Source organism: Manacus candei, unplaced genomic scaffold, assembly GCF_025592945.1.
Source record: "Manacus candei isolate 608988 ecotype Guabito, Panama unplaced genomic scaffold, ASM2559294v1 h1tg000014l, whole genome shotgun sequence".
Taxonomy (NCBI): Eukaryota; Metazoa; Chordata; class Aves; order Passeriformes; family Pipridae; genus Manacus; species Manacus candei.
The window spans coordinates 17,976,868-18,003,296 of record NW_026138062.1 but is presented as its reverse complement, the minus strand read 5'-3'; the positions used below and the strand labels follow the sequence as shown (position 1 = coordinate 18,003,296).

The following is a 26,429-nucleotide window of genomic DNA, read 5'->3' as shown; positions in this document are numbered from 1 at the left end:
TGCTTGGAAGAAACTTACATCCCATGTTTTATTAGGAATTGGGGAATGCACAATTTTCATGGTGCTAATAAACCCTTTTACTGCTACTATATTAAACTGCTGAGCAGTTGATGATACTATGTTGGGTCAGTACTTTGTAAATGAAACTATGAATTACAAAACTGTACTGGCAGTACAAAGAGATTATGAAAAGATGGAAGAGATTCTTAAAACTAGGAGTTGATTGAGCTAGGGAAGTAAAATATACAAACTAGGAGACTTCTTACATGATACAAAAATGGTTAAACAGAGTATGCAATCAGAAATTTGCTCAAGCAAGAGTTGTCAGAGATGTCCAGGTAGTTTAGAATAATAGATGAAAGTGCATTTCAGCCTGGATGAGGATTTTTCAACATCCAGACATCTGAAAAGCAGCCTGATTTTTTTTTTTTTTGCTTTTAAACAAAATAACAGCCTTCTATTCATTTTATTTGAGCGTTTAACACTGTTGAAAAGCAGTTGATTTACTTGGCATTTAATGTCAGCTATCCTTAAATTTTGTCACTGATGTGGCTGAAATTTCAAGCAAGTTAAAATTTTGCGACAGTAACCCTGCTGATGTTCTAAGTAGCTCTTGCTTCCTGCTTGCCTTTCTCGTGATGTGTGTGAACACTAAATTAGCCATGATTATTTTCTAAATCATCATCAGATTTTCCAAGTAGTTTGTGAGGTAAACTCATCTTTTCTTCATCTGTTTGACCTTTATTTATTGCAAAGATGGGAGACTCTGTGGTTCTCTCTGCTGGAGAAGCTGCCAATTTTTCCAGAGATTCCTCTAGCTCATGTCTGAGTTCATCTTCAGAATCTTCAAAATTTCTGCAAAGTAAAACAAAATAATTATATTAAGTAAATATAACTTTGTTACAAACCTTTCTCCTTTCAAGGTCTTTTAGATTTTTTAAAAACACTTTATAAAGAATATACATGCAACACATATAATATTAACTGTTTCTTTTCTCCTTGTGAGATTATTTACCTGTATTTATAAAGCAAAAGAAAGGAGCTGCAAAGCCATTAATAACTAATCTTTTTGCATAATGTAATTTTTAATGACAGCATTGGCTGTGGCATAATAAATTACAGAATTAAAAGTTAAATTAGCAGACTCTGTAAGTAAGCTTTTTCATTTCTGAATTTAAAATAACACAAAAAAAAAAGCTTTAGGCAATGCAAGCTGCCATTTCATGAAAACTGTTCAGTTGTGTGGATTTTTCTTCTGATCTGCTTGACTTACGTGTCTTCATCATCCGATCTTGGCTCAAATCTGCCTTCATCAACAGCAACAGCAGAGTATGTTTCTGAATCATCTTTCTTGTTTTCTTTTGGAGGCAACAGAGTTAATTTCCCTTCTGGAAAGGAAGAGAAACTTTCCTTCAGTTGTGTAATAGAAAACTGTAAAAGTGTGTAAAGTAATAGCAAATTAGTAAATGCTTGAATTGTTTTGTTGTTGTTCAAGTCACAACAGTGTAAATACCACACTTCTGTTGATCATGTTTTAGTCAGTGGTTTGTAACTTCTGGTTCATGGAACCTAGTGTGTTTGTAGACCATAAGCAAGGGACTATTAAAGTTAAGAAAGGCAATCTGATGTTATTAGGTTTAAGTTCCCAATATAGGGATCTCTATTTTCAGTGGAAAACTTAGGGGACTAGTGTTTGCCAAAGTCTGAAAATTACTACTTGGATGTAGCTATGGTTACCTAAAAATGCTTCCTTCCAAAGACTGAAGGGCAAACCTAACCTAAAGGTGTGAGAACAATGCTAAGAGTTGTTACTTTAGTATAAAGACTAAAATTCTGCCTGTGATCCAACAGAAATCTGTCTGTTTGGGTAACACCGTGCTTCACAATGTCAGCTTGAGTGAAAGGGCAGAACTGGGTATTGAGAGAGTGCCATTTTTTAATAAATGTAATAGATAAGAACAACAGCAATTAGAATACCCATGTGACTTACTCTTCTTTAATCCTGTCAACTGTTAACAATGAAAAGTGGTTTGACTTTTATTTTGGCATGGATTTTTTTTTAATGTGTAAGCAATAAAGCTAGTCTTAGGAGAGGGATTTAGCTAGCACAATTAGCTAGTTTTGCCCCCAAGATGGGGTAGTTTTAAAAGACCTTGTTGTGCTATGAGATAAAAGGTTTGTGAGCTATAATTAGCAGGAAAGGGCTGACTGCACAGTTGCAAATGAAAGATACTTCTGACAATACATTAAAGTTGTTGAAACTTGGGATGTACAGTTTGCTTGCTCAGAAGTCCTGTCATCCAATTATACATTCAGTAGATTGGCAACTGTGCATAAGCCCACAATCTCCAGTTACATATACAGCATCTTTCTGAGGAAAATACTCTGGATTTTTAGCCAAGAACTTTGATGAAAAGTAAATGTAATTTTTAAAACAGTCTGTTACTTTAGAAAAGTGCACTGCAGTATAAGTGAGTTTGAATCCATTTCAGTGTCAGCTGTATCAGCATGGACTATGTTGTAAAGTAAGTCACCACTGTCATTTAAGTCACCATATACTACAATTTACAGAAACACATGTGTTTGTATAAATGCTTTTTACAGGGTTCTTCAACCTCAACAGTTGCAAGGGCTAGATCCAGGTACCTGCCAACTTACCTCTGACTACCCAAGCAAACAAAAGAATTACACATGAAAGTAAGAGACAATAAGTAGGGCTTGCCCTTTTCCCTGTTATTGAAAACAGCAACATTGTGAAAGAGGTCTTTTAATGTTTCAGGACAGAGCATAGGCTCTGCCCATGTTTTTCTAGTTTGCCAACTGTTTGAAGTTGTTAGTTCTCATCACAGACCGCCTGCCAATCATAGAAGAAATAATACACTAAAGATGGACATGCAGAATTTACAGTAAAAAAACATCCTACCTATTTCTTCTTCAAGACACATAAAGGAATCATTAGACAGCTCTGCTTCTGCTAAGATGTTCAGGAGAGTCTCTGGTGGTGTTTGTTTCCACTGCTTCCTGCTTTCTGGGACGTCTTCAGGCAGAATAGCATGGTCAGCTGAAGAACAGAAAGGTTCTCAGGTCACTAAAGCATGACTAGCTTGGCACTGTCTTTTGTCAGATTCAGACTTTCTAGTCTTGACACGGATTTCTTCCTTTTTTTAATCCTGGAACCTATATATTTTTTTCCTTATGAAAAAAAAATTGCTGAATTTTTTATACGTTCTTGATCTGATTGATATTGTAGAGAAAAAGTAGTTTGGACAATGTCTAACACCAGTTTTAATGCTTAAGTAATTGTTTATTAAGCCTAGAATAGACAAGTGCAGTTTCATTGAGCAGTCCTTGCTCTGAAACTTATTGGCTTCTGGGGGCCGAAAAAGCTTCAAAGAAGTTCTTGTTTCTTTTGTGCCCTGTGATCTTTCATCTAAGGCAGAATGAACAAAAGGTGGTGTGTTCATAATATTCTGCTTTGTCTTCACTGTGCATGCAAACTCTTCAGGTTATTTTTTATGTACCTGGGGAGTCTGGATCATGCTGGAAGGCTAGAAATGCTCCTTGTTTGCAGCAACCAGTCACTGGAGATACCGGTCTGCCTGTGAATATATGCACTGGTACCGTAAGAAGCTTAGCAATTAGCCTCTTCTGAAATGGAGGGTCACTGCAGCCACCCCTGGGCGAGCCTGCACTTGTGCCTGGGTAGCACCACTGCTGTGTGCAGAGGGAAAACAGAACTCTACCAAACTATGGGTTATGAGTTCACAACTCACTGCCCTAGTTCTTGTGTGTCATCAGCTCAAGGCCCGAGAAAGTAGTGTTGATTAGTTGCATAGACTGGTATTTTTAGCAGTTGTTACCCAGGCCACAGAGTAATTCATAAAATGCACCCTTAATATGTAAAAGCAACACAGCATGATTACAATGATAGAGGGGGAAATGATGACTGTATTCTGTGGCTTAACATGTACAATAACCTCTGTTATTATGAAGTCCTGCAACTAAAAGCATGCCAGATCATGTGAACATTCAGGTATGGATGAGTTCAATCTGGCTGAATTTTAGAAGCTCGCTACTTTCACTGAAAGCCAAAACTTTCTTACCAAGTTCATCTTCAGCCATAGTAGGACATAGAGATGTGACATCAGCACCAGCTAAAAAGTTCAGTAGCGTCTGAGGGGCTCCAGCTTGCCAATGTTTCCTGGGTTTTTTTGTATCATCTATGTCATTAGACTCTTAAGGGTAAGAAAAAGAGGAGGCAAAGTTATTTCATTTTTTTTTAAGTAGATTTCAATGTGATTATAATAGTATGTGACATAAAGAGAGAGCTCATCAGATAAACTTGCTATAGCCTGGAGTTACTGAATTTACCTAACTCCTACGTAATTTTCATTACATTTGAGTATTAATACTCAGCATTGCATTTCCCCAAGAAATACCTGTTTGGTATCCAGACAGCTCTTCCAAAGCTCTGTCCATATGATTTTCATGAACTTCCACCAATTTCTCCTTAAGATTCTCACCATCCACAAAACTTGAAGTCTCACTGAGTTTATCTAGTACCTGCAAAAAGCAATAGGTTACTCTGGAACCAGAACACAAATATGGTACAATAACTAATCACTCCTCATTTTACTGTGTTTGCCAAACAACCTCATATATGCACAGGAAAATTGTGTAACAAAAAGTGAAGCAGCAGAACTCAAAAGTCACCTTGTGATTTAGGTATCAGAGGGCTGCATGGGGCTCTGCAGAGATGTGAAAAAACAGAATGACAAAATAGTGCTTTATAAATTAAAAATATAGATACTAGAAATATCATATATTTTCTAAGTTACCATTAGAAATATTTTTAAAAATTTAATATACTAATACAAAATTAATAGGTAACTATTACATGATCAGCCACAAATGTCATTCTAATAAATGAAATCACATAAATGTTGTCTGTAGTCTCTCTCCTACTTTTTATAAGTAACAGATGGTTCATATCAATGTTATTCTTGCTTTGTGATACAATACTAGTGAAAAGAAACAGAAATGTTCCAAAACAACTTACAAACTAAATTCAGCATTTGCAGACTAACTCAATTTTGAGATAATTTCTTCCTCTCAAGCTCAATTTATGAAATATAAATACCTGCAATCCTTCATCTTTTACCATGATTGACCCAGATATCACCCAATCTTCTTCTAAGCAATTATCCTCTTGAAGAAGTTCAGATATATGCAACACGTCAACAAATCCTCAATAGGAAGTTTCTATATATGCTTATATATATACTGTTATAATGATAGCAAAGGTAGAGGATGATGGTAATGGAAACTAATCTTAGATTATAGAGCTGCCATGGTTTCAGTAACTAATGTAAATTCTTTGAATATAATTACAGTGTACCTCTGCTTCTTGAATGCTGTCTTCTTCAGGAACACAAACATCTAAATTAATTTCAAACTTTACTCCTCCCTAAAGAAAATTCACATGCCATTAATTTAGTTTATGGAATAAAAACATTTAATTAAAGGTACACAGTTTATATGGAACTACAAATTTGAAAATTATTCTTCTATTGAAAATAACATTTATTCAATAATATTTTCCTTCTATTTAACAAGACCAAAGTTGAACAAATTGGTCGAAAATAGACTTCTTAAATATAGATTATTTTATTTTAGTGATATTTTGAAATGATTGCGTCCAGTTTTGATTTGAAGGAAGAGTGTCTTTGATGATAATTTCATTCACATCCTTGCATTACACAGACGTGGTTCCTACAGCTGGTTCTCAACCAGCTGTAGGAAGTTGAGTACTGTACTACTTCCATGCAATATTTCACAAAAGATCTTTAGTCCACTTCACAATGATCTTATGGTCAGAAACCTTCCTGATATCTTATGTGCGTTTCCACTCAATTCCTTTCTTTCTCCTTCTATAATTTAAAAAGCACTACAGAGAACAATCTTTTATAACAAAATGTTTAAAAATTAGCAGCCTGACTTGACTTCGCTTAAACTTTAAATAAACATGAGTTCCCATGCACTACTAATACACTTTGATATAAAAAGGAGTAGGTAGGGATTGATTACTACATAGGAATACCTAAAGAGAGTCTCCCTCAAATGGTCAGAAAAGCTCATTTATTTTCTTAGTGATTCTGTCTTCTCATATAAACTTTTAACAAACTGTAGACCAGCGTTCTCAATTGACTCTCAGATAACTTGATTTCCAGAGCTACTATAATAATACAATAATTTGAAATGCACAGACATAAGAAGAAAATGGAAAAAGGAATAACAATAAGGATGGATACCTTTCTGTTATGTTTTTTTTCTAAGATTTTTTGGTCTTGCTTATCCTGGATTCGGACTTGTTCAAAGTTTTCTTCCATGTCCTGAAAGGAAAGAAAAAAACCCCAGCTTAAAATACACTCTTTGTAACCCGAATATGTGTATACCCTGTAAAGAAAGAGACTTATTTAAGTAACAAATATAGTCATTAATCTGCTTGTATATATATCTGTAAGAATATTCCATTCATTGCCAATTCTGACTTATCTGACAAAAAGAAAAACAGAAAATCTTGCATAAAGTGCAAACCTCTGATTTTTCAAAACCCTATGTTTGAAAGATACAGTACTGTGTCAAGAAATAAATAATACATCTTTTTTTTTTATGATCACATGCAAAATGACTCAAGGTCATTTCAATCTGGAAGACTTTGGAAGTTATGAAAATCAATATTTTAGTGGAAACCTATGCCTATAGAAAGTATAGTCATGTTTCATAGTATCTTGTTTTCTGGTAACATCTTAAATACATTTAATGACTCCTTTTAATATTCTTATGTCTTCTGTTAGGACAGTCAGATAAAAGCAAAGTAAATAATAGTATACAGCTCCTTCAGCGCTCTGCGGTGATTAGCATATGTCTTCAACCTCAGGCAAAACCACAACAGATCTTACTTTATAAAAAATCTACGCAGTTTCTCCAGTAGATGGAAAGCCCAGAAAATAAGGTGACATCAAGCAGGTCCAAAATCTAATGTTTCTTTTTCATTATCATGCATTTCCCCTTAAATCTCTTGGAATATAATTTCTCCCCTAACATGACTCTAGCTGCCCACTTCATCTCATCAAGTGGTGTAAATTCATTTTAGTAAAAGTCAGATCCAGGATCACTGAAGAGGATCCTTTGGCAGGTTTGGCTGAAGTTCCAGCTGCAATAAGGTAGTAATGTCTGTCACTGGCTAATGTGTTCTAGCATAAAAAAGAAAAAAAGTAAATATGACTGCCTGTATGTTTGAGCTTTGTTACCTGGAGTATTCGGGCTCTAAATCTGAATTCTTTTATATGGCTGTGGTATTCTTCACGAATTTTCTGCAGCTGTTTCAGGTACTCCTATTAAAGAACAGTACAGTAGAATACATATGTATTACAAATACATATAAAGATAACAGTAGCTAAACAAAATATTCTATGAAATTGTGTATATACAAGAAAAGAAAGGGATCAGTGTGCCCTTTATTAACAATTTTAAAGAATGCTTGATACTTTCTGTTAGAGGACATTTTGGGGTTAAAACACTTCCAGACTTATCCTTTAAGCTTTCCAGACTCTGTCATGCTCTTCTATAGAATTTTGTCTAAACCAGCTAAGAATAACCCAAGGACTGTCTGAGTACAGATGCAAAGGTTGCAATCCAAATATAGAGGACTAGAAATTATGAAGACAGAAAATTATCTAATATTTGTTGTATGGCAATTTGCTACCCATAACAAAACAAACTCTGGTAATCTTTTCTTGAAGTACCTTCAACATTCCTATGCTTTGAAGCAAAAACTTCAAATTTGGCCAAAATATAATTTTTCTGTTAAGGACACCTCTATTATTGTTTATATGAGAGTCTATCCCAGTTTGCCTACATTACAAATGGACAAATCTGTAAAATATTTTTTTTTCATATTTAGTACAGACTTTGTGGAACTAAACAGCAACAGTGTCTGGAGAATGTGTAAATGATGAGTATGTTATGTAAAAGTTAATATATTAATATTTATTCTGACATTTTTTAATAAATCAAAGACAGAAAGATTAAATTTATTTACATATGCTCACATAAGAAAGAAGTGTCAGTTTGTTTTCTCTGTCGCCCAAAAGCAAAACTACAAAAGTATGTTGTTTCTCTATAAAAAGATGGGAAAAGAATCAAGGATGGAAAAGAGAATCATGAAAAAGAATAAATTAATATGCAAAGATTACTACTATTAAGGAGTGTAAGAAGACAGCTTTAAGCAGCTAAGGAAGAGATGACATTTACCTGTTCTTTCATTTCATTCTTTCTAGATATGTCCTGCTGATGGTTTTTCAGATCCTCTTCCTTTATCTTCTGCTGCTGTATTTGGTCATGACATGGGTCAGCAGAAGATGGTCGCAGCCCCTGTGGATGTACAGATAAATCCCAGATAAAAGGAACTGTCATTTAGAATCCTCTCCTTCAGTGCTCCCTCAGTGCACTCTCCCTGTTCCACTGAAGAACACAGTAAGGCAAGTGTACATTTTTAGAGGAAAAAGTTACAGTAGAATTTTACATTGTTACAGTTTCGTATTAGAAAATAAAACCTCAAGATGAGCATTGCAGAGCAGAGCAGGGAATTTGCTAGAGCAAAACCTTCTACCTGTCAGTTAGTTTGATATTAGAAAGACATCAGTTCATCTTTGGATTTTCATTCACTTCCTTTTACAGATTTTATTCTGTGATTCAGTATTTACTTACCAGCTGTTTTTCCGCTTTAATCTTGTACTGTTGAGCTTCAAAACGCCTTTGAAGAAATTCTGCAGTCCTGAGAGAAGAAAGTGATGTTCATATACAAATTTTATTTCACAGACTCTGCTATCTTCTGCACAAGTAATTCTCTGTATGTTCTATCACATATGACAAAAAGAGCTCTCTTTGTACTGCATGAATATATAAATATGGATAAAATACATGTAAATATGGCGCAACAGTAAAATGAAACATATACTCTTCAGGCATGCCCCTTCCCTATTACTTCAGTTATATTAGCCTTCTGAAGAGTGCAGCAAAGTCCTTCACCACCTTTTATTTGTTAAATGGCATATCAAAGTGTTAATGAAAATAAAACTGATTTCCCTGATCCCCAAAATGAGTGAAAATTGTCAGAATGGAGGTTGTATATTCAGCCACCCTTTTATTGTCTTTCTCCCCTGTGCCTAATTCTATCAGTCTAACTGTATTTGTGTAGTTTCTAAACTTTTACTTTGTTTTTTTGATATAATCATCAGTCACTTGTTAGTTCTCTGTTTTCAATTTAAATTTTCTTGTGCCTCAGGGAGCCAAACTGAATTGACTTTGTCCTTAAATAAGGCACCAGAAACTCAGGTCAGAAAAGATGTTCTAAAACTGATGATCCCTAACTAAAACATTCTAAACACTGTTGACACTGAATGAAAGTTAATGATCCAGTCAACCTTAAAGGAAAGCTTTGAAAGTAGGCTGTATTAAAAGTCCCTCCTCAAGGTTTTCAAAGCTCATCCACACCTAAAATGGCCAGTCACAGAATGGACAGGCAATCTCCTAAGTAATGAAAAGGTTATATCTCTACTTTGTAAGAGAAAGACTTTGAAGTAAACAATCTGCTGGAGAAAGGGTCTTTATATCTGAAACAGAAATATAAGCTCTGCAGGAAAAAAGAAATAATAATTTTCATGGCCTGCCTCTCACTCCTGTTCCCTCCAGTGCAGAACTTTTAATCTTTATATGGTTTTGATCCTGGTGTGAGGAATGACAGTGTTTATGCTTGATCGGATCAGAAATTCTACAAAAATCCTGTGTGTTGCTTCTTGCCCAATAAAAGACTGGGCTGAGATTCGGGACACATTTTGACAATGAAATGTCAAACACCAGGACAAGACATTCAGAAGGAATTTCTGGACAAACAGGAACAGGAATTGTATTGTTGCGTAACAACTTAGGCAAAAAAGAAAAATCAAAGACGAAGCAGAGAAGGAAGTCTACTAAATGAGCTATGTCCAGTGTTACCTACTCAGGAAGGCTGACAGGTCAGAATATGCATGACAGTTCACCACTTATAAATGGAGTGAAAATTACCAGTCGGGGGGTGGCGGTGGAGTTGCAGCTTGTCTTTTCAGTTTACAGTATTCTTCAACTCTTTGGCTGATATGAGAAAGGTCATCATGTGCATTAGCTTTCCTCTGTAAGTTGTCAAGCTTCTCATAGTAATGACCATAATGGCCACATACTCTGATACTTTCTGGCCTTTCTGCCATATTAAATCTGGAGGTCTGCGGTTTAAAATACAGTAAATTATGTTAATTTACCTGTTTTCATTTGTAACAGTACAAGTTTGAATTCAATTCCTGTCCTCCCCAGCCTGAGCTGCATGGTAATATAGCTGTCTACAGCACAGTTAGTGTAAGTTTTCCAAATCCTTTCACATATAACCCAGAAACTTCCTGACTCCTAAGAGTTTATGTAATCTTACCATTGTCTTTTCCTTTTTCCCTGTTCCATCAGCTCCTCCCATTACGCAGCAGCCCAAATCATTGTGCAAATCAATCAGCATGGGGCTTTGTACTCTGTATACTCTGTAGTATCATTGTCCTAGAGTCAGTTCATTGTTCTGAAGCCTAAAGTGCTGAATTATTTCCAAGAGAGTCTCTTTTTGACATGTGGTAGCCAGGGAAACCTGGAATGTAGTTTTGGGCAGTATATGCATTGATTGCTGCTTTCAGAGGAGCACTGTGCTACTTCATTTCACATCTCTCTATGTGCCTGCGGGAGTTTGGCTTTCATTTCTCTAAGTCCTTACTGTGATGAAACATCCCTGTATTTCTCCTTTGCCACAAGACTCTCATTTCCATTTCTTATAAGGATAATGGAGAGAAGACCACTGCACGATATAAGTGTGGTCAGACATCCACCATTTTTTCCATGGTGGGAGACTATATAGTACATGAGAAAAATGCTGAATTTTGCTTACTTTCTTACATAAATGTAAAAGCATCTAAGTATCTGTTCCATCTAAGTATCTATTCCTTCCTGTTTTCCTTCTTAGAAACACTGAGAATAGGCTTACGTACCTATAGTCTACTCCAGATTACAGTAAAATATAAATTCATATCTGTATAAGAAGAAAATTTTCAACTGTCAATAAAGTCGCCAAGGAAGAGGTAACCTCAAAAAGTGTTTATTGTGTTCCTCATTGAAAGAAGTTTTACAGTATGGTATCCAGAAGTATGGCAATCCCAAGAAATAGGGAGAACAAATCAGGCCATCTAAATGAATGTCAGAGTATCAAAAACTGTGACTAGTGAAGCAGACACCAGGAAGTCATGCTTGACCAACTCAGTAACATTCTACAGTCAAATGACTGGCTTGATAGCCAAGGGGAGAGCAGGGGATATTTCCTAGAGGCAATTGCCTTCAGGGAAGCTTTTGACACTGTCTGCATAAGGTCCTCATAGAGAAGCTGATGAAGTATGGTCTAGATGGGTAGGCAGTGAAACTTATTGAAAACCAGCTGAATGCCCATGTCAGGAGAGTGGTGATCAAGGTATGCAGCCCAGTTGAAGGCCAGTAATCAGCAGTACATCCCAGAGGTGGGTCCAATCCCATCCAACATATTCACTATCAGTTTGGATTATGGGGGTATTGGGGCAGAGTGCACCTTCAGCAAGTTTGCTTATAACACCAAAGCAGCTTGACAGAAAAGATTCTGGGGGGCCTGGTGGACACCAAGTGGACCACAAGCTAACAATGTGCCCCTGCTACAAAGAAGGTGAATGATATCCTGGCTTGTATTAGACAAAGTATTCCCAGCAGGTCAAGGGAGGTGATCTCTCCCTTCTACTCAGCACTGGAGAGACCACACCTGGAGTGCTGTGTCTAATTCTGAGCTTTTTGGTAAAAGAGAGACAGGGACATATTAAGTCCAATGAAGGGTCACAAAGATGATTAAGGGACTGGAGTATTTCTCCTGTGAGGAAAGGCTGAAAGGCTTGGACTCTTAAGCCTGGAGAAGGTTCAGGTGAGATCTTACCAAAGTTTATAGATACCTGAAGGGAGGGTGCAAAGAGGATGGAGCCAAGGTCTTTCCACTGATACCCAGAGACAGAAACAGAGGCAATGGGCACAAACTGCAGCACAGGAGGTTCCCTCTGAACATTCAGAAAACACTTCTTCATTGTGAGGAATGACTGAGCACTGGCACAGGTTGCCCAGAGAGGTTGTGGAATCTCCATCTTTGTTGAAATTCCAAAGCTGTCTGGATGTGGTCCTGTACAACTAGATCTGGATGACCCTGCTTGAGCAGGGGTACAGACAAGGTGATGTCCAGAAGTCCTTTCCAATCTCAACTATTCTGTGATTCTGTGAATCCTGAAGCAATGCATTCAAAGGTATGACACTATGCAAGTAGCCCTGCAATCCTCAAACTTTTTGCTTCATGTGGATGTCAAAAGAATGTGGGGACATTCCCAGTGCAGGTCAAAACACTGTGAATGAAATTCTGCCTTTGATGACAGCAGTGCACAGTGAAAGGAAACTTAACCTTTCTAACTTAATCCATCTCTGGAGTCACGTTGGATATGCACAAATGTAACTATGAGGAAAACTAAATCCTGTATTCTGCACAGGGCCAGTATTATCCATAGGTAGAGTAAGTGATTGTGTGATGGACACAATCCTGGGAACTCTATGTTCCCTATTGTCAGTTAAGCTACCGTAACTACAACGTGCAGATCTGGGAGCTCCCAGATCCTAAAAGTGCTTTGCTTATGTTTGCCATCATCCAAGGTAGTAGTACATGCTCTTGAAGATAAACATAGAAGTGTGAAGTGATTCCAAGTAAGAGGCTGGACAAAGCATACAGCTGATATCCTGCCTGCAGGAAGAAGGAGGTGGAAAACAAGCGAGAGACACAAGTGGTTGGGAAAAAGTGGGGCTTGGATTTGGGAGAAGGCTGTCAGTAATAAGTATCTGAGACAAGTGCAGTGAGTGCTAGTGGTTTTGCCCAAGAAAGGGCTCTCAGAAGGATGGAAGGAATGGGATCAGTGTATTTGCTTCTACAAAAAAAATTGCAATCACAGATATTACTTGCCTTTGTGCACACATAAATGCAAAGCACATCCAACTCCTTTTGTTACAAAGGACCATACCAAAGCAGCCTATATTCAGTGTTTCCTACTTAGGCTTTCAAAAACACCTCTTTTGAGGCTTTAGGAGCAATGAACTGCCTCTACTGACTTAGAGTAGGCACTGAGCTAAATTTAATACATCTTAATGAAGCCATTTAAAGGCTAAGAGCAGGCATTTGCCTTCTGAAGATGATTATATATTATAGGAATGTGGAGGCACAGTACCTGATAAATGAGCTGTTGCCTTCTTGAAGGGGGTTTCCATTCATTTCTTCTAAATAATTCTTGTTTCTTGACATGCATCACCATTCCAGATTCCAGAGAGACTTGGTCCTGAACTCTTGTTTTTTGAAGTTTATATGCTTTTTAACAGTAAGAGATTAAAGTTACATTCTGTGCTCTCTACATGATTAATGATCATGTGGTTTTAAACCATAGCAAGGTGTCTACGCCTAACAGTGACAGGTTGGGCCAACAAACACTCCTTACATCCTTTCATCATCATCACCACACTTCACACCTCCTAGGCGTTCTGCTTTTCTTTCTTAGAATGACGTGCTTTTGAAAACATGATTGACATTCACATAAAGTGGATCTTACTGATTAGTTTTGCAAAGCGCACTGAATAAAAGGGAGACCTCTGTGAGCTACAGTGCTGATTTCATGCTAGTACCAAGAACGAAAACAGGAGATCTGATTCATAGGTTCAGTTTTCATTGGAGGTTAGGTCTACCTTCTTAGGCATTCCCTTCCTAAACCTAGCCCTCGGTACCCCAAAAATCACTAGGTAATGTTGTAGTACTTGTGAAGTTTGAAAAGGGCTGAAAAGTGAAAAATCTACATCATGAGTTCCCTGTGTAGGAGAATACAAGTACATACCATTCCTCTTTGGTCAGTCAGTATTTTGCAAGTATCTTAGCTGCAATAATGAAAAGTGGTGTCCTTTCTAGGATTAAGTAGTTTCTAAGTGAGTTTAAAATCTTTCCTGAGTATTGACTGTGAGAGGATCATGTCTCAGAGATAAAATATATAAGAAGTATGAGCATATGACTATAGATATTTTTTTAAATGCTTAAGTTATTTAGCTGTTCAGGTATTTCTGTCCAAATTGCATTGGTTCTGCAGGCAGCTAAATTTCATTGAAAGTAATTTCCAAAACAGCATAGGTTCCTACACTACTGAAGAACATTTTCTGGGGAGGAAAAAAAAGCCCATAGCATAGTTAAGTAACTACATAGGTTTATTTTCACAAATTTGTTTAAAACGCCTTAATACTTCTAAAGATAAATTGAAGGAATAATTGTGATATACCAAAGAATACAGAATTAGGAAAATGTTACACTACCAGAAGCATGGCACATCTTCAACAGTTCATACAGACTTACCATTTAGTCTCATTCGTGTTTTCTAAGAAAGGGAATACATAATCTGTTCTATCAATGAATACTAAATCCAATATAGTTCATTGTCTCTTGCAATTTAATATAATTAATAATACTTTATAAAGATACATTTTTATTATTTTGTAAAATACCATGCAGCATGTTTTGCAAGACTGGTTTGTTGTTTTTTTTTCACATAGCTTGGCAAAATTAAGTAAGGTTGTTTTTCATGTGATGGACCTAAACTGCATCTAAGACCAAAGGCTCTCAGTTTTGTAAATTCTGTTCTTAAAAGAACTAAGACTGTTTTCTATGGCAGCTTTTCTAGCTGAATGTTGTTGATGAGCTGGTCTTCTCCTGAAAAGAGCTGTCTTTTCTTGAACAGGAGAGCAATGCACTGTCTGGGTGAATGGTTCTGCTGTTGCATTTCTCTCCTCTATTTATTTTTAACTTTGTGTGAAAACCTTCTATCCAAATGTGCAATAAAGATTGCCGGAGAAAGTTACAGCCACCACTTGTATCATAACTAACAAATGTTACTGTAGAACAGTGTTATTGTCATTACCTTGTATCCGCCTGGTTCCAGATTGTGGCGCTGAAGGTCTTTTCTTATGTATCACTGTGTGACTGAGTTCTTCCTGTGTCATCTATCAGAAAAAAGGTGTCTGATAGAACTGTTTATAATACTTTGATACATATTTTCTCTCAGCAAGCAGCAGTATCTGCACTTACCTCAGGGGGCAAATACTTGAGAACAAGTTTCTGCAAGAAGGGCTTCCTTAGGATAGAATTGATGGATGGTCGATCTCTTGGCGATATTTTAAACAACTGGGAAATTAATATCCTCAGATCATAGGAATAGTTGGGAGACACTGGGTGAAAACGTCCTCTGCAAATCTTCAGCACCAGCTCGTGCAAACTATTGCCTTCAAACTTAAACAATGAAAACAATAAAAAGAGGACAGTAAGTACTGCTGATTGGCGATGATGAACTAGACACTCCACCTTGAAAAAAGGTACTTGCTGACACAATCAGAGAATCATAGAATGGTTTGGGTTGGAAGGTACCTCACAGATTGTCTAGTTCCAATCCCTGCCATGGGCAGGGACACCTTCCACTAGACCAGCTTGCTCAAAGTCCCATCCAGCCTGGCCTTGAACACTTCCGGGGATGGGGCACCCACAACTTCTCTAAGCGACCTGTTCCAGTGTCTCACCACCCTCACAGTAAAGAATTTCTTCCTAATATCTAAATTTACCCTCTTTCTCTTTAAAGTCATTTGCCCTTGTCCTGTCAGTAAATGGCCTTGTAAAAAGTCCCTTCCCACCTCCTTTAGGTACTGGAAGGCTGCTCTAAGTCTCCCCATGGCCTTCTCTTCTCCAGGCTGAACAGCCTCAACTCTCTCAGTCTGTCTTCATAGGAAAGATGTCCCAGCCTTCTGATCATACTCGTGGGTCTCCTCTGGACTCATTCCAAAAGGTCCACATCCTCCTTATGTTGGGGGTTCCAGAGCTGGATGCAGTACTCCAGGTGGGGTCTAACAAGAGTGGAGTAGAGGGGGAGAACTCCTGTGCTATGCAATCCCTTCACAAATTCTTTCTTACTAACCACAGTTCGCTGTAGAAAATTAATATAACCACTTTGATTGTATTTTCTGGTAATGTTCGCCCTGTTTCAGCTGCACAACTGTAGCAGCCAGCATGAAAAACAAGAAGCAAAAGGCCTGATGAAAGTCTAAGATGATCTTGTTTTGTTTTCTTTAGGCTGTGATTTACTGCCCAGAAACAAGCTCAGTTATTCTGTTTGCATTCTTGCCATATGTGGGTGTAAAAAGGAGTTACCTAGAGCTCCAGGTTTTGTGTGTGTGGTGTGTCTGTATGTGATAGGCCAGCCTACGAGAGTGATGGATGTGTGGCTTGCAGCTGTGCTGTCTTGGTTTGCTTAACCATTCCCAGCTAAAAGTGAATGATATAAAAACCCTGGTCATGGAAGAATAAAGCTGATTTCTGCCCATCAAGTCAGGAGTCCGTGTAATATTCCATTCTGTCTGACACACAACGTAAAATATCCATTAGCTTTTGTACCCGAAAGAGTTTTATTTGTACTCTGCCATCATACAGTAACACAGAAGCAATTTTTCCAGAATGAAACAATTTATTTTGCCAAAAGTTGTTCACAGAGACCTGCCTACATATTGTCTTCACATTGTTCACTTTCAAAACTTCACACAACAGCTTCTCAGGAACAAAGACACAATCCTAATTTTTTAACAACTGATGCCAATCAGATAAATTTAAGTCCCCTCAGTTCACTAGATCTCTTAGAAGGCCAGCATCAATACAATTTCTAGGGGCTTAGACAGGCAAAAATAATTTTGAAAGCAAATTCTTCCTAAAATTACCATTTTATTTATGTGGCTATTTTGAAGGTGGTGTGACCAAAAATTGCCTTAGCTTCACTTGCATTTCCCATCTACATCTGCATTGAGTCCCTGCCTTCACACTGAAAAAGTGGGCAGCATTACAGAATAAAACACCTAATATTTATACGAAGTAACATTAATGTTTTCTCACTTTGTGAAATCTGAAATTTTCCTTAGCAGTATCCCCCTTGCTCTTAGCTCAGCACAACTGCTCTCCCTATCAGTGCTGCTCTACCTTCTCCTAAATCCAAGCTCAGCAAAAGATCAACTTCCAATGGGCCCAGGAAACTGATGCTTTTTCTCATCAAGAACTGCCAAGATTAGTTTCTGCTGTGTTCTCTTCTTCACATAATACTCACAATCTGAGGATTGTCTGAGGCTTAGATCAGGGTGAGGACAACACAAAACCTTTAGGAAAATACTTCTGAGGACTCAGACTGTTTTCTAGAGAAATGTGAGTTTCAAATTCTTTAGTAAGTATAGATTGATATTTTCAAATATAAATGAGTAAAATTATATGGCTAAGCCTAACCTTGAAGTCTGGCTTTAATTCTTTCCACTGTTCATCTGCCTTTTGAAAAGGTTTAGTACTTCTTAAAGAGTAAATATATGTTCAAAGTGTGTACACACACACATATATGTAAGTTACACGAATACAGCATAATACATTTTATTATGCACCAAACAGACACAATATGAAAAAATAAACACTGGTAGTCATTTTTTAAAGATCAATAAATAAGCTGAAAATACTTGTATTAGCTGACTATCAATACTATTATTACTACAGTTTTTCCAAGCTGTCCACTATATTTTTAAATAATATGATAATGATCTGATCATACAGTACTTACAGGATGCTTTAGTGCACATAGCTCATAAAGCACACAGCCAAGAGACCAAATATCTCTGTGAATAAAAAGTAATTAAAGTTTCAGTGAAAAGTCTATAATATTTTCATACATGAAATCAGTACCTCTTCTCGACTGTCAAATTTATTATTATTGCATTTTTTTCTCAAGATGCATGGAAAAGAACAGCTAGAAATTTCTTTTTAGTTGTGGCATCAATGTTTCTATGATACCTAACTAGGTATTATAATTGTAATTGGAAAAAGAACATGACAAAAGAACGTCTGCTTAATATTTCTAGCAGCATGAAGGACAAAGCTTACTTAATAGTTAAGGAGACAACAAGGGAGTAAGTACACTTGTGTGAATACCACGCCAGAGCTGAGATGTTAGTCTGGGCTCTGGAGCATTTGGTCTTCATCACATCCCCCACACAGAAGGGGGTCTAGCCCACTCAGCTCCTCACTTCATAGTGCTTCTCATCTGGTATTTTGTGTTAAGCCTGAGTGAGCCTTTGCAATTCTCAGACCTATATGTATTTTCTGGAGGTAGCTGCTGCAAATTTCCAAAATAGGCAACCTAGCAGCTTTCATTTTAGTGTATTCTTATAAATGATAAATGAGTGTATCAAAAATTAATAAACTTGGAACTGGAAAGATTCATTGGTAATCACATGTTGGAAACAAGAGAAATTTAGTATTTGATGGAGAAGCAGATAAAGCTAAGGGGAAAAGAAATCTGTTTTACATTTACCACCACTACTAACAAGAAGCATTAAAAGAGAGTTAGAAGTACATGTAATTTTATAAAAACAAAAAATATAATTATGTTAAGCTTGTAGATTAATCATGGCAAAGTCATGATGACATTCTGGACACTGTGAGTCAAAATACTACTGACATTGTTGTATAGTATAACATAGTTGTTATCTACAATGATGCATCTAATTATTGTACACAAATAATATAAAACTTCACAACAGGTGACACGTGAAATTCCTAGTGCCCTGCACAAATACTGATTTAAACCATGGTATTACTAAAATGAGTTCTTTCATGCCTACATACCCTCATGAACAAGCATATGAAGGAAAAACAGAGACTTACGTTTTGTTGTTATATGGTCGATTTTCACAGATCTCAGGTGACAGGTAATAGGGGGTCCCTACACATGTATGGGCAAACTCCATAGTACTAATGAAACATAATGAACAAAAAGGAGCACTTACACAATGAAAACGTTTACAAGAAATTTAACTAGAGACTTCTCTGTCCCAGGTTAAAAGCCTGCGGGGTACATTATTTCTGCTCTCCAAATAGTTGAATAAAGGAACATCCCATTTGCACATTCAGGTTGCATTTTGAACATTCACAAATAGTCCTGTTTGGTGCAGGTCACAGACTAATTAAAAATGGTGCTTACCTGTTCAACTGTCTTGCTATGCCAAAGTCCCCAAGCTTTGCTACCTTTCCATTATTGCTAAGAAAAATGTTCTGCAAATAAAAACAAAACTGGTGTGTGAAAATGAAACACGGTTTTTTAAGCACATTTTTCACGGGACAAAATAACCCCCTCTCCAGTACCAGTTTTATTACCTGTGCTTTAACATCTCTGTGTAAAATCTTCTTGTCATGAATATGCTTCAGACCCAAGGAGATCTGCACAAACCAACTGAGAATCTGCAGGGAAAGTTAAAGGAAACAGATACCTATAAATTTGTGTGACTCTAATGTCCAATGAGGTATTTTACTAAAATATATAAAATAAAGACTACAACAAAATCTAAAATATGTAAACCACATGCAATGTAAAATAGTAAAAAAAGTATTTTTAAAATTAATGCCATAGACTTTCCCTTTCCAATTAGTTCTATTACAAAACTAAATGGTTAGATACCTGCTCCACTTTCCTTATCCCCATCCAGTTTTCACTGACTGTGACAGAATATGTACTTGAACGATGGCTGAAAAATCATGCCAAAGGACAGTAAGAATACTAGACTTTTATTTAGAAATGAGGGATTTCAAATAACAACTAAGACAGAATTGGAAAGTGTCAATCCTCAGTGATGGAAATCATACCACCCAATTATAATACTTGTAGTACTACTAAATGTAGTCCAGGAGAAAAAAAAGGTGATGGTCTAAAATGCAGTGAGAGAAGGGAGCTATGAAGAAACTTGCATAATAAGTAAGCACACAGGTTTATCCTTTACCCTTGACCCAGTACAGCTTTTAAACACATATTTAGCTTCAAATATACGTGTTTTCTTGAATAACGACCTTTGTACTTAATCCAGAAATAAAAGGACAATGTGTTTTTATGTATCTCTGTTTAGGAAAATTCATGGATGTGAAAGGCTTTGATTCAAGCAATAATCTTCTATTTATTAATGCTTCATATTAAGTAGATGATTTCCTGAATAGGGCTGGTGCCACAAATTAGACTTTCTTAGGCATACATTTGAAAATATAAAGATATTTTAATAATGTTACATTAAATTGGGTAATTTGCTTTCTTTTCTTGATTGGCAGTTGTATCTTTAGTTTCTATAATCCATTCTTTTGTCTGTATTTCCTTTTCCTTTCTTTCAATATGTGTTATTCTGTGTCATTGTCAAAGGATTTGTGTGTGTTGGGTCTTTCGTGTTTTCATGATCTGTGGGTTTGTCCTCTATTTTCTTTCATGTTCTCTCTAGTATGACTCCCAATAGGATCTTAAAATTATTACTGAACCTATAATTCACTTTCAACTGAATTCTACACTAAGGAGTTCCTCTTTTCCTACTAATGCAAAAAGAAAAGTCACAATACTTTTTGTTTTCCTTCAGTTCTATGCTTTAGAGTATATTTCCACTAACAGGTTGGATACTGTCTGTCTGGTTTCTAAGCAAGATTTCATTGAACCTGCAAAAGATTATGCATAATTAAATAATCACACAGTTCAGTACACTAATTCCTTACATAAGAGAAAATTTCCTTCAGAAAGCTAAGAGTCAGCAAAAAAATAAAGGAATAAATAAGGAATAGGGGGAAATCCTATTTCTGTGATTTGCAGTACTTATCATACTGACCTATTTACAAAATCAAATATACGTGAACATGGTTCAAAAGCAGCCAGATATCTGGGCTTGTTTCCCTGTGCTGGTTTAACAATTTAAATGGCATCAGAAATTTGACCCAAATTAAATAAATGAGAGATTTACTGTGCACTTCAGTATAAAGCAGGATATGCCTTGATGGCCAGTAGCATCAACAAATTTAGAATTTTTATATAATATATACACCCTAATTCGAAAACAGTATTTAAAAGAAAGTCTTTATGGCTTAATAGGTATACTACCAATATGATAAAATCTACATCCATGATGGAAGGAGCAGTGGGAGAAAGAGGGGATAAAAAATGTCATCATACTGCTAATGAATTAATTTCAGATCTTAAAGCAGTGTTAAAAGCAAACTCTTACACTCCTACTAAAATTACCAAAGTTTCTTTAAAAGTTCAATCATTTTAACAGATCAGAAAAGAAACAGTAGCTAGTACTGGATAAATCAAACCACATGTTTTACATATTATGTCATTTCCTCTCACGATAACTTCTTTCACCTGGTCCTCGTCAAACAGCACTCCATGCTGCATATTTATCCGCTTCATTAAATCTCCACCATCACAGTATTCCATCATAATATATAGCTTGCTTTTTTCTGAAAGGAAAAGTATGATTTTTCCTTTATTCCTTTATTTATTCATTACACAGCAGTAAATTATAGTTATTTTATGTGGTCTTTCTCTCAAAGGTAGTAGTTAAACTCTACCTACTCTATTTCAAAGAAAAACTGAAAAAAATGGATATTTCCAAGTGAAACCTGATGCAAAACTAAGACGTGAAAATATATTTAAATGAAGATTCACCAAAATATTAAATACATGACAAAACCCTCAAGAGACCCTACTGATAGAAAGAGAGATGTCCTTACAGGAATACTTAGCAGAATGCTTCATAGTTGAGGTCTTTTCCCAAAAAAGGTTAGTACAGCATCATGAGCTTGATATTGGATCATTGAAAAGACTGTGCTATAACAAGGTTTGAAATAACCAATGTTGTTTTTACATTCCAGATGATGAAAGATATTTTCAGGTTTACTAATAGCTTGCATTTCTATTTAATGGTCTTTTTCTGTGCTTGCCTGTTTTGTCTGTGTGTGTATTTATATGTATACATATGTATGTATATTAGTATATATGTGTATATGTATATAGGATGTATGTATCATATTCATATAATGTCATATGTATATGATGTGGATAAACAAAATACGAGGAACATAAGGTTGATCTGATTAAATGATCATTCTATTTCTTGCCTATTTGATCAGCCTTTTGTCCTGCTTGATCAGTCTATTCCTTGCTGTACTCAAAAGCTCTCTTCTATTGAAACACCTAGAAAGTTTCATTAAACTCTGGACTCCTATAAGAGATCAAGACTTAAGTTCAACTTATGCAGTACAGGCACCACAGGATCTGCGATTCATGCCACAGTACCCACTCACACACGTGAAGAGGGCAACTGATGACTGAATTTGATGCCTAGTGTCCACTTCTAGGACTTGGGGCTTGTTAGCACTTTTAAGTAAGGGCTTAGAGACAGGGCTAAGGTTGGTCAATATTAATAAAGTAGGTTTTCTGCCTTCCACTCCTTTAATCACAAGTAAAACACAAGAGTTAAAAGTAAACCTTGCACTGAAGCATAGAAGGTTACAATATTTGCATGCTTCATCTTGGCCAGAAGAATGACTTCTTTCTGAGAGGCTTCTTTTTCTTTCACAGGCATCTACAAAGAATTAAGAAACTATATGCTAGCAATGATATATTTAACTCTTTTCAGAAATTTTTACATCATTATAAAACTATTCCCACAAATACAAAAATACTGTGTACCAAGGTGATACAGAAATATAAAATATGATCTATATATAACGTAAAATATAAATTTGCAGTGTATGCTTGGAAACATATTAGAACATTACTGAAGTCAAACCAAATTATGAGATCTTACAAACAAGCAAATGTATACCTTAAACCTTTTTACACAAATGCTATCGGTAAGGTAGCTGACGAGTAGAGTTAAACTCTAATGTTAAACTTCCCTTAAGTATTTGAAGTACATGGGTCTTGATGATTCTCTATTCCTACTACGGAGGATCACGAAAGAATAAAGCAAAAAGGGAAAAAAGGCCTTCCTTTTAGTGGTGTTACAAGTTCTTGCAATATTTTGGGCAAACTCTTTGCCCTGTTACATTAAATGAACACTTCTATTCGGTTCATTGTGATCACATTTTCATCAATACTACTTCTTAAAAAATAATTTATCTGAGTATCTATCCATCAAAATATTTTCTTGTATTTATAAAAAGGAACTTATCCTCATTCTTAGCAAATATTTTGAAATGTAATCCTCAAAGATTCAAAAATAATAAAGTGAATAAAACACATCCTACCATATAAAAAACTTTAGGACTTCAAAGTAGTAAATATCTGTATCCAGCTCCTGATTTTTGAACAAGTGGGATCCACAGTAATATTTCATTAGCTTCCATTTTTCTATTTTGTGAACATCAAAATCTAAGACTGGAAATGCATGGGGTTTATTGGTCAAGAGAACAGAGAGAAACTGTTTTTGCATTTAGCTGTCATTACTAGCATATCAGTTTTTCTGGGTTTGAATCTGGAAGTTATACAGCTCTTTCATTCTTCTACTGTAATTCTGAATATATTAAAAATTCACTAATGTGGCCTAGAATAACAAAAGGCTGGTCAAAAGCATGTAAGCACTCATTGAAATTGACTGTTTTACCTTAGTTAAATTGATCTCTTTGATAACACACGGCTCATTATCCATTTTTCCTTTTGCCAAGAATATTTTGCCAAAAGATCCTTCTCCAATTTTTTTAATTATTTCATAATTATCCATGATGTCTTCAACTTAAAACAGGGGCTAAAATAAAAAATGCCCAAATTAGTATTGTATGTAGTCAGTGCTGCAACATCTGAGGTGGTGCTATTGAAAGAGATACTACCTTTTAAGACTGCCATTTTTATAATTTTTTACTATGTTTTATCACATTTTTATTACTGCTGCTGCTTCTCCCTACAAATATCATCCTCTGGAATTATGCAAATTATTGCAGATCTGAACTTTCAATAAGCAGCAAGTTTATGAGTGTCTTATAAAGAAAATCCTACACCCTAAAGTACACCCTGAAGTTAATACATGAGAATGCAGTAGACACTACTATGTAAGATTAAGATATAATTTTGGAAAGTGTTACTCATTATCTCTTGAAGTTAACAATATTATGGAATTGTTCTTTTAATGGAAAAAATAGCTTTAATCTATTTCATGTTGATTTAGTTTATACTAAAGTGATCTAATATTAGCAACGAAGTGAAAAGCCACTGCATTTTGCAGGAGATCATGGCCAAGTGCAGTTGGACATTAGCAAACATCTGTCAGGAACAGCAATGTCACTGGGTACCTTGCCATGGTTCCATAAGCATACTCCCACACATAAATACGAGCAAGCACACATAAATACGAGCAAACACTACAAAACCGTTCTTACTATTTGACCTGAGTTTTAGCAAGAGAGATTTGTTCAGATAGCAGACACTGCCTGCCAGGCAGGCCAAGGAAGCTCTGCAACAGGCTCCCTTGGGAGCCCGCATGGACTGCATCACTGGCAGTCACCAAAAACCACTCTGGCAGTGCAAGTAGGGCGACCTTCGGGCATTTATAATTTCGACGTTTGGGTAAAAGCCAGCTCCCGTTTCCAGTCACAAGCGAGACGCGGCCACTCGGGACAGACGAGCCTCTCATCCCGGCGCGACGAGCTGCCCCCGGGCAGGGGTGAGCTGCCCGCTAGGCTCAGCCCCGCATCCACAGGCGACACCCCCGCCCCCCGCTGCCCGGGGAGGGCAGCTTCGTGGCAGGGGCGCTGGGGAGGGGAGGGCAGCAGGACTTACACCGACTCATGGGTGGTGGTCTACAGCCCTGCTCGGGGCCGGGGCAGAGACAGCGCGGGTGCCGCGGGGAGAGGATGCCGCCAGCATTCCCGCCGGGACACCGCTCTGCACCGCCCTTCCCGCCCCGGCTGTCCTGCCGTCCCCATGGCGACGGGACGCGCCGGCAGACAGCCCCTGCCGGTGCCTCCCTCCCCTGCAGACCTGCTCGGCCCAGCCCGGCCCGGCCCTGCCGGCCCCAGCCTCGGCAGCCGCCGTGGGCGCAGCGGGGGTCGCGGTACCTCAATGCGCTCAGCCGCCGCCAGAATTCACCAAAATTCACCGCACGGCCGGGAGGGGAGGAGGAGGAGGAGGAGGAGGAGGAGGAGGAGGAGCCGGCCCGCCTCCGCGCCCCCGCCGGAGGTGTGGTGTTTGCAGCGTCCTTCGGGAGGAACCGGAGTCATTATTTCCCCTACGCAAACCGCTCTCTCCGCCTACGACAAAAGACTTCTGATTTGGGTGGTCAGTAACAGGAGTAGCTTGAAAGCAAATCTCGACTGCCTCAAGTTGTTGAATCCTTGGTGGAAACTCAAGTTCCAGCCTACGAGCAAGAGAGGAGGTGCAATAGGAACTGGCTCCGTACCAAATCTACCGCTGTCCTAAAGCTTTCTTTGGGTATTATTCTCCGATATTATTTATTATGTGGACATTGTCTGGGACGGCCCCAGGAGAACTCTGCTGAGAGTGTTTGTGCTCTTCTCTGCCACACTTGCCTTGTAAAGTGTTTAGTACCCAGTAGCCAGCACAGAGCCCAAACACAACATTGCCCATAGCACTCTCTGAAGTAGAAGTTGGAAAATTTGTCCTTATTTATGAACAAATTTGCTTCCTTTCACACATGCAATGGCATATAAAAAACCCTTTTCATTGAATTAAGGCAAAAGTTCAGTCTCAAGAGTTTTCAGGGGACTAATTGCATGAACTAAAGCCTCAAATGTTTAGCGTAGCTGTTTCCCATAACAGGCCCTTCAGATAACATCACTTTTACTATGTATGTATTGGGTTTGTGTGTCAGCAGAGAGGAGCTACAGGAGTGCCTTTGGCAAGAAGCTTCCCCCGTGTCTGACAGAGCCAATTCCAGCTGGCTTGAACACAGACCCATCGATGTCCCTGTCAGCGTTCTTCTCTCTCCCCTCCTTTAATCTGTTGATGCAGAGGCACTACTACCATAGCTGCTGGGCTCAGCGTTGACTACTGAAGTGAAATTGAGTCCGGGAAAAAGGGAGGGGTGGGCGGAAGGTGTTCTAAGATTTGGGGTTATTTCTCATTACTCTGCTCTGTTCTGATTGGTAATAAACTAAACTGATTTCCTCAAGTCACGTTTGTTCTGGCCATGACGTTAATCGGTGAGTGATCTCTCCCTGTCCTTATCTCCTCTCTCCCTGTCCTTATCTCCACCCATGAGCCTTTCATTAAATTTTCTCTTCCCTGTCCAGCTGAGGAGGAGAGTAACAGAGCAGCCTTGGTGGGCACCTGGTATCCAGCCGGGGTCAACTCAACACGAAGCTGTTAATTCAGTATGTAGTCAGGAAGAATAAC

The 26,429-nt window shown here is 37.5% G+C and overlaps 1 protein-coding gene across 1 annotated transcript; it reads right to left on the bottom strand.

The window, feature by feature from the left end:
• Positions 1–61: 61 nt before the first annotated feature.
• On the bottom strand, positions 62–25,027 carry NEK5 (NIMA related kinase 5). The gene is made up of 22 exons (XM_051779718.1): positions 24,855–25,027; positions 23,686–23,826; positions 22,566–22,662; positions 21,438–21,535; positions 19,427–19,510; positions 19,254–19,324; positions 18,938–19,024; positions 17,835–17,889; positions 15,290–15,490; positions 15,123–15,204; positions 13,403–13,537; positions 10,129–10,330; positions 8,773–8,839; positions 8,317–8,436; positions 7,314–7,397; positions 6,312–6,392; positions 5,399–5,467; positions 4,440–4,563; positions 4,104–4,235; positions 2,924–3,061; positions 1,274–1,388; positions 62–855 (listed from the first exon to the last, which is right to left on the bottom strand). Exons 2-22 carry the CDS (start codon positions 23,800–23,802, stop codon positions 657–659), a joined length of 2,358 nt encoding a protein of 785 aa, XP_051635678.1. The 5' UTR covers positions 23,803–23,826; positions 24,855–25,027; the 3' UTR covers positions 62–656.
• Between the last annotated feature and the right edge of the window lie 1,402 nt (positions 25,028–26,429).

What these genes read in the sequence shown, in the direction of transcription:
- NEK5 (XM_051779718.1), bottom strand. Translation starts at nt 23,802, where the DNA reads ATGGATAATTATGAAATAATTAAAAAAATTGGAGAAGGATCTTTTGGC. An exon ending in TATGTGCACTAAAGCATCCT is followed by an intron (nt 15,491 to 17,834) that starts GTAAGTACTGTA and finishes TCATTGTTTAAG; the next exon opens with TTTGAAGGCAATAGTTTGCA. An exon ending in TATGGCTGAAGATGAACTTG is followed by an intron (nt 3,062 to 4,103) that starts GTAAGAAAGTTT and finishes TCTGTTCTTCAG; the next exon opens with CTGACCATGCTATTCTGCCT.